Source organism: Setaria italica, chromosome II (assembly GCF_000263155.2).
Source record: "Setaria italica strain Yugu1 chromosome II, Setaria_italica_v2.0, whole genome shotgun sequence".
Taxonomy (NCBI): Eukaryota; Viridiplantae; Streptophyta; class Magnoliopsida; order Poales; family Poaceae; genus Setaria; species Setaria italica.
This window is the reverse complement of record NC_028451.1, coordinates 48,574,499-48,583,294: the sequence shown is the minus strand read 5'-3', so window position 1 is coordinate 48,583,294 and position 8,796 is coordinate 48,574,499. Positions and strand designations below refer to the sequence as shown.

Below are 8,796 nucleotides of genomic sequence, written 5' to 3'. Positions count from 1 at the left end.
GCTGCACCAGCACCACTGTCACTACCAGTGCCACCTCCACTTAGCAAAGAAACCCCATCATCAGTTCCTGGACTAGATGCTGGAGTTGCACTAGACAGACACAAACCACTTGTTGACCTTGACATCATACATCCTGCTAAGAGAAATACATGAATAAGAACCAGAGACTATAAATACATGAATAACTTTGGTTGCACTAATATACTTGTATTCCTATGCAATTAGAAAACACGATCATATAGACCAGAGACCATTACTACATCAATACATCATCAATTCATCATATAGATACAATGACCATTACAAAACATACACGATTTAATATATAAAGTGTAATAACATATTGCAATACCTCTACATGATATCACAAGCTAGGTTGAGTAAAATATGAAAGTTTTTGGATTCTATGAGTAGCAATACAACTTCTTGAAGCAATTACAATTTACAAGGATAATACACCACCTGAGGTTGGAGTTGGAGTAGGAAGCATGGTGCTATGCACCACCACCGGTAGTGGCGGCTCCAGGATGAGCCGTCGCTTGGATCCCGACGAGCCAGCAGCAGAGGCGGCAGGACCCCCAGTCGGCGGCGGCATTGCTCCGCCGATGGAGGACGACCGCCGGCCGTGGGAGCCTGGACGCGCCGACGCGCCGCCTGGAGGAGGTAGGAGCGGCGCGCCTGGAGCTGGCCAGCTGGGGGCTGGAGTCGGGGACGGGCGGCGGCGGACAAGCGGGCGGCGGCGGACGGACGGGCGGGCAGCCGAGGATGGGCGGGCGGCAGCCAAGGACGGGCGGGCGGCGGCACCCGACGGACGGACGGACGGCGGCGGACGGGCGGGCGGCGGACAGACGGGCGGCGGCGGACAGACGAGCCGCGCGCTAGGGTTTGCGTCGGCGCCTCGGCGGACAGTCGGACAGAGACACAAAGTGCCTGGTTGACTGGTTGCGATTTTGGGCCGCGCGGCCGTGCGGGACGGTGGAATTTTGCTGGGCTACAAGTTGAAATGGGCTGAAAATGAGATTTTGCTGTGCAAAATACGGGAATACCGCCGGTATTTTTCCTGCTGAATACGGGAACCGTGAATACGGTCGGGAGAACCCCTTAACTGATTTCGTTCCTGTTCCTGCCTAAAATACGGTGTCGGTTTCCCGTTTTCTATTTTTCCTGCAAAAACGATATCCGATCGGTTAATGCGGTATACGGTGTCGGTCGGTATGGGAATTTCCCGTACCGTTTTCATCCCGACACGTGCGGAACCTGACCCAGCAGATAGGTGAACCAAACAAATAGAGAATCTTGCACCAGCAGAGCTTGACTAAGGCTGATGCAGGCGACCAAACGCCCCTGGACGGCGGCATCTCTGATCGGTCGGGGCGGCAGAGAGAACGAACGGAAGCATCGACAGGAAGAAGGAAGGAACACGTTAGGCTTGAGTTATTTTGGGCTAGATTGATGGGCCAACTCGGCCTAGGTGCGAATGCAAGCAGAGCCCACAGAGAAACGGCCCAAAAACACAGGTAAGAAAACAGCCCAATGACACAAAAGGGCTTCCTTAATTCTTCCCAGCAAAATAGGCATCTTGGTCATGAAACTTTACACAAAAGGTCAACTTCGTCCCTCAACTTTTTCATTGACCAATATAGTCCCTCAACTTTTATTTTTGTCAAACTCGTCCTTGTGCTGATACTAGTATGAAACTAATAAAAAGGTCCATTTTACCCTTGTCTCTTTCTCTCTTCAATTTTCACCTTTACAATTACAATAACATATGATCCAAAATAAATACGAGGATACGTATATTTGTCAAGGGAGTATGAACACATGCATGGAGCATGTGTAACGTACCACGAGTATGTGAGTACATGTTGATTTTAGAACATCCCTACACACGTTAAGTTGTATATATACCAAAAGAATATGAGTAAATACTTGTTTGAACAATATATTTTGCCTATCAAATTCGTACGAGCACATAACTAACTTTCTGGCTCGGGGCAAGTGGCGACTCGGCGTACTTCCGCGACTTAGCAATTGGTCATACGCCTGTGGAAGCTTTCTATGTAACAACCGACTAGGATTATATCATATTCGATTGTAACCCTAGGTCGTCAGCCTATATAAGGTGGCCAGGGGCACCCCTCAAGGGTAACGCACATCGACCCTTCGCATCCCATACTTGCAATACAATCCACCAGAACATAGGACGTAGGGTATTACTCTTTGTAGGCCCAAACCTGTCTTAATCTTGCACCCTTGTGTTACCATTCGAGTTTTTGGTCTTACGATCTCCCCCGACTACAAATCTACCACATGGATAACCCCCTGGTGGACTGCCGGTCACTAAATCCGACCGGGAGAATCCATGAGTAGCCTTCGAAGCAGCAGAAAGTGAATGAAAGGAATGTTGTACCTGCTGCTCCGGCAACAGCACAAACGAGTGGTCTTTTTAGCCATGGCACAACACATCCTCGCAACCCATCCTCGTCTGGCGTCGCTCCTTGGTGAGTCACAAATCCATGGCAACTTGTAACAACAAGAATAGGGCATGAAGAATCTTCATTGTGAATAGAAAATGGATAGAGTTGACTGATATGAGATATCCCTACACATCCGTTGGTACTTGCTAAAACTGAAAAAACAAACTATTCAGTGACCGGCTTACCTTGGAGGCATTTCCTCAAGCAGGTTGGGCGTTGTCTATATTGACGGCCACTCTAGCTGCTGGGGTAATGGCTGGTGGGCTCTGCGCCATGGGAGGTCGCTCGGGGGTGTGAGGGAGCTGCCCACGCTTGCACGTCCCATGTCTTCGTTGCACCCGCGCGCACCTTGCGCAGTGCTGGCGCGAACATTGTATTAGTTCCTCGGCGAGCGGTGGACAGCAGGCGTCGGGGATGGACAAAGGCTGAAGGGAGGTGTAGAAGGAGGCGCTATGCGCTGTCGGCACCTCAAGCTGACTGTGTGCCGCCGCTGCTGTCGGATCGGAGACCGAGCAAGAAAGCAAGAGGGAAGAACAAAGGAGAGACCAAGGTCTCCAATGGACGGAATGAGCAAATGTGAGACTCTGCAAGAGCACGTAGCCCTCACCTAAAAGTAAGGCGCCCACGTCGTGGAATGCTGGCGACGCAAGCAAATGGGCAGCCACTGTCCACCCGTCCCGTCGGTCACACCACGCGCGTACAGAGCAGGACTGTAGGAGAAGGCGAGAGGGCGAGCCGCATCGCATAGGCGAACCAGTGGAGCTGGGGCGATGTGCACCGTAGAACATTGGCGATGCAAGCAAATGGGAGAGGCGCCATCCTGTCAGTCAATCACACACGTACGGCTCAGGAACCAGCTGGGGGAGGTCGGGCGACATGTCTAGGTCATACGAATAGTACTATCTTCATCTTGAAAGGTGCGTTTCTTGAATTTTTAAGGAAAACTAGTAGTCACTAGAAATGATCTATTTGCCCCTAATCAAAGAGGTTAGTTAACCAAACATGCCGCATGCACCTTCATGAACCAAATCTTTAAAGGGAGGAAAACCGGCGATTTAATGTGCATGCACCTTGGTAAGAAAAAATCAGTCATTAAATATGTACGTAGCTTGGAAAGTGAAAAACAAAGACGATTAAATCTAGCTGGTCGAAAAGCTACAAATCATATTTCGTAAGATAAATTTTTGAACGTTAAAGTTGCACTTATTTTCAGGACGGAGTATGAGCTTCGTACACTGTTGTATTGGTCAACATAATACACGATTATACTAATCAGTGTATCAAGCTCAAATAGGACGAACAGAGAAGATTTGCGAAGTCACAAACAATAAGAAGCCTTCCAAATCCTGAAATGCTACTTCCTTTATTTTTCGAGTACGGTGGTCTGCTCCTCTTCGTCGTACTATACGTGGCATTCGCCCGTGCTTAGCAGATGGGCAGGGGCTCGCCGTTCCACTCCTTGAGGCACCCGAGCATGGGGTCGATGAGCTTGCCCTCGCTGAGGGCCAGGAACACCTTGTTGCACTCCTCACCAGCGGATTTGAGCTTCTCGCCGGTCAGGTACACGGCGCCGAGGTCCTCGCGGATGAAACGGTACAGCGGGTACGACCGGCTCTCCTTGATCCTGTTGCCGATCGGCGCGGTGCCGGTCTCGAAGGCCACACGGGTCTTCTCCATCTCCCTTGGCAGGGCCTCTCGCAGCTCCTCTTCAAACTTGGTGATCTTGGAGAATATGGGCGCGCGAGCTTCGTTCTCGGCCTCACCGTTGGCCAGGGCGTGGTCGACCAGCACGGCGCGGATCGTCATCATTAACGAGGAGCTGGCGCTGCAGGGGTCATCGCAGTAGCTGTAGACAGCCTTGCGGTCGATGGCCGCGAGCAAGGTCTTCTCGCTGAAGCGGGCGCTGCAATGCTCGCCGTCGGGGCTCGTGGTCAGCACCTTCAGCGCCACCGTCTTCACGCAGTTCTTGACGGCGCTCTTCAGGTTCTCCTCGAGGTGGCGCAGGTCGACGGCTTGGCACAGCGCGATCATGAACGTTGAGGACATGAGCTTGAGGATTTCCACCGCCTCGGCTGTCTTCCTAGCGGAGATGAGGCCCAGGGAGTTTACGTCCTGGGTGTGCTGCTCGGCGCTCTGGACGTGGTTGGTGACCGGGTTGGCAAGGTACTGGAGCTCGGAGCAGTAGGACGCCATCGCGATCTCGACGCCCTTCAACCCGAAATCCAAGCTCAGGTTGCGGCTCCCGGCCAGGTTGGATGGCAGCCCGTTGTTGTAGAAGTCGATCACCAGCTCGGTGAACTGGGCGAACATGAGCCTGCCAATGCTGGCGACGGCGAGGCGGGCGTTGTCCATGGACACACCGATGGGGGTGCCCTGGAAGTTGCCGCCGTGCAGCGCCTTGCCGCGGTTGACATCAATGACCGGATTGTCGCTGACCGAGTTGATCTCACGCTCGATGGCCTTGGTGGCAGCGCGGATGACCTCGATCTGGGGGCCGAGCCACTGCGGCGACGTGCGGAGCGCGTACCGGTCTTGTTTAGGCTTCAGGAGCGGGTCCATGGCGTTGACCTCCTTGGCGTGCTTCATCAACGAGCTACCATCAAGGATGTGCTCCATGATCGCCGCGGCCTCGATGGAGCCCGGGTGGTGCTTGAGCTTGTGGGTCAGGTGGTCGGCGTACTCGGGCTTGCCGTTCATGACCTCGCAGAAGACGGCGGACAGCACCACGGCCAGGACGGCGAGGACGTTGGCGTCGAAGCAGACCATGGCCGCGAGCGCCGAGCCAACGGACGTGCCGTTCACCATGGCGAGGCCCTCCTTGGGGTTGAGCTTGAAGAAGCCACCCTTGATGCCGGCGACCTTGAACGCCTCGGCGGCGTCCACCTTCCTGCCGTCGACGGTGACGGCCTGCGCGTTGGGGCGCCCGGTGATGAGGCCGGCAATGTAGGACAAGGGTACAAGGTCCCCCGACGCGGTGATGCTGCCACGGAGGGGCAGGCACGGGCTGACGCCGGTGTTGATGAGCTTGGCGATGGCCTCGAGGATCTCGAAGCGGATGCCGGAGTAGCCCTGCATCAGGGCGTTGATGCGGACAAGCATCGCTGCACGTGATACCTGGGACGGTAGCGTATGGCCGTCGGAGCCGGTGCCGAAAATTCCAGCGTTGAGATACCTGGTTGGAGAGAAGAAAACAGAGCTTAACTTCAGCACGGTAATTAACCTCAGCCATAAAAAGCTAGTCCAACATGCAAGAAGTTTGCAACTCTCGGTTTGTTATGTTTCACGGTTACTCAGAGTAGAACCTGCCCTGCTGCCCATCCAGGGTAGGGGCGATGCTATTGTATCCAAAGGGGCCTAATGATCCCGATGAATTTTGTGCTAATCCATGCAAATCAAGGTACTTTTAGTGATCGACACCCTACTGGAGCTTGTAGTTACAATAAGTGACCTCAATGGCACTTTTTTTCCGGCTACGTCCCTGATCCGTAGTTAGAGCTTAAGGCTCTGTTTGGTTGTTCAAAACATGCCATAGTCGTTTGCATATGGCATGATGTCCAAGAGCTGAGTTATAGTTTTATTTCTGTTTCTTTCACTCATGTAAATTGGGATGCAAACTTATCTGCACACGTTTGTGCTAAGCTAGCTAAGCTGGTAGTACTCATCATGTTTGGATTACCTATGCCCCACCTAGGATGCAGATGTAATTACCAAAAATGTACTCGTGTCTCTGATTAATATAAGCTCTTGTGTTTTGCCTAAAAAATATAATATTTAGAAGTTCTTGATATTGTATTTTAAAATTGCTAGTCCATACTACTTAAATGATGAAGGTGTAGCAAACAGAGTAATTGACTAATTGCAGGTTGCAAACGTGCAACTACCGAATGACGTCGCCAGTGGCTCCTCCAGTGCTGTGCTGTACTTCTACTCTAGTGCAGCGCGAACTACCTGAGCAGCTCGACCTGGAGCGCGTGCCCATCCTTGGTGCGGCGGTGCGAGTTGCCCCCGAAGCCGGTGGTGACGCCGTAGATGTCGCCGCCGTTCTCGATGCAGCTGAGGACCCACTCGCTGCTGGACCTGACCCGGAGGCGCGCCTCCTCGTCCAGCTCGACGGCGACGCCCGAGGCGTCCTTGGCCGCGGCCACGGCCGCCACCTTGCCAACGTGCAGTCTGGACCCATCGACCCTCACGATGGGCTCCCGGGACTGCGCCACCATGCGCCTCACCTCGTCGAGGTGGCTCCCCGTCAGCTCCGCGGCCGCCTTGCCCCAGTTTAGCGGGTCGCTCGTGACAATGGCCGTGTTGCACGCCATCTCGCTGGGCTGTCGGTGGTGGAACAGAGATGACGCGATGCGAGATGGTAGAAGAAGAGCGCGGGAGACTAGCTGTGGAGGAATGAGCAATTCTGGAGCTTGGATGCCAGTTTCTTATGGTGGTGGAACGGAGCATGGAGCATTGATTTTTGGTCCCATGACACCCATTATGATCATCTACCCAGAGCGATCCCGGGGCCTTGTACTCGTCAGCTAATTGAAGAACCTTGTCTCCCTAGCTTTTCCTAGTACGGAAATGCTAGGAAGTATACGTCCGAAGCGGGCACAAAAGATCGGACGTCCTTATCCTTCTTATCAGTTGCTTCCAGATATTTTCTTTCCTATCCGCACCGCTCATTTCGTTCAGACGTTCATACCTCACTTTCTCTCTCCGCGGTGGTGCTCGTAGCTCGCAGTTGCCGCACTGGCCGTGGTGCTCGCCCCTCGCTGCTCCTCGCAAACTGGACGGGTGTTACCGAGCCCACGTGGAGGCAATCGCAGTTATGGTAGCGGCCAAGGGTTGTCGCATGGTTGTCGAATTTGGCTGCTTGTAGCGGATCGCAGCGGCTGGCGTTGCTTAGCAACGGTCAGTGCGGCATGGGACTGCGTCGGAGGATGGCTGTGACGACCGGCCCCTAATCTTCCGGGTTAACCTTAATCCTAGCCCTGATCATCTGCCTTGTTTTGCCGCGCCTGAGTGCTCAGCCTTCCGCCCGGTCCCGACCCCTGAGACCCGACCCCTCCCCGCCTCGCTTCGGTCCCGACCCCGGCAACCCAGTTCACCGTCAGATCCCTCTAAGTCCCTCCCAAACGCCGTCTATCCGACCGGTGGACCCTTGACATCTTTTTCCCCAGATCTTCCACGACCGGCGCACTCGAGTTGCCTGCCCGCTTCAGAGTCTCCCCGCCGCGTGGCTCATCTTCTCCGACGCCCGCCGCTCAGTTTTGTCTCTGGCTCGCGACCGAATGGATTCTCGCGCTCCTTTCCCCAATGGCAGCGGAAGCCCCTCTGCAACCTTTCTGCAGCGCCTTGCCTCCCGCGCCCATCATCACACCGCCAGATCCCGGCCCCAGAGCCCAATGTCGCCCGTCTTTTTCGTCACTTCGAGCTCAGTCGCGCCGCCTGGTCTCCGCTACACGACGATTCCTCCATCGCCAACCCTGGCCGCGGCAGCGACAGCTCCTTTCCCCCGCCCTGCTAGAAGTCGCCCGACAATCTGTTGCTCCGTGCTCGCCCACGCGCCCGCGACTGCCTGTCTTCTCACCTGTGCGCCCTCGATTTTAGCGCCATTAAACCGGTCGCTTCTATCAAATCTTCCGCACAACGACGCCCGCCTCCGCCAAATCTCAACCACCGGCATACCCGCTCCTGCGCCGCCCTGACGGCAGAACCCAATGACTGCTGGCGTCATCCCCGAGTCCTGCACCACCGCCCTCGTCGCTCAATCGCCGCCCCGGCAGAGCACTCCATTGCTTCTCCCCGGCCTTCGCGCCGCTCCCCTTCTATCTCTCCCGCGCCGCTTCCCTTGCCGTTCCAGCAGCTATAAAAAAGGAATGCACAAGCCCGCCGGAGTTTCCCTCCGCCATTGTTGCCTTCAGCTATTCTCTTGCTCCCTGCTCAAGTTCCTAGCGCCACACGCCAAGTTTTTGAGGAACTCTCCCCTCAACTCCCCCAGTTTTCTCCGAGTCACCCAGCCGCTTGCTCCTCCGTGCTGCGTAAAAGCTTACTTGTGATCCGCAAGAAGCATCGCCGCCGTCGGAGCACTGGCTGGTCTTAGTCGTTGTCCAAAGCTTAAGTCCCTTAGCCCAACTCTGCCTCTTCCCGACCCCAAGCCTTCCTTTCAGGAAGAAGGTAAGCTGCCGACCCCAGTCCGCTTCGCCCGACCCCTCTTATCCGCCCGACCCCGGTTCCGTCTCGCCCGACCCTTATCCGCCTCGCCCGAGGGCTCGGCTGTGATCTTTTTCTTCAACCCGAGGGTGTATGTGTAAAACTTGGGAACCCTTCA

The 8,796-nt window shown here is 54.7% G+C and overlaps 1 protein-coding gene across 1 annotated transcript; it reads right to left on the bottom strand.

Annotated features, from left to right (window-relative positions):
* Nucleotides 1–3,626: 3,626 nt before the first annotated feature.
* Nucleotides 3,627–6,939, bottom strand: LOC101756980 (phenylalanine ammonia-lyase). Its single transcript, XM_004958662.3, has 2 exons — nucleotides 6,426–6,939; nucleotides 3,627–5,649 (listed from the first exon to the last, which is right to left on the bottom strand). The coding sequence occupies exons 1-2, from the start codon at nucleotides 6,788–6,790 to the stop codon at nucleotides 3,903–3,905; spliced, it is 2,112 nt and encodes a 703-aa protein (XP_004958719.1). The 5' UTR covers nucleotides 6,791–6,939; the 3' UTR covers nucleotides 3,627–3,902.
* Nucleotides 6,940–8,796: the final 1,857 nt, after the last annotated feature.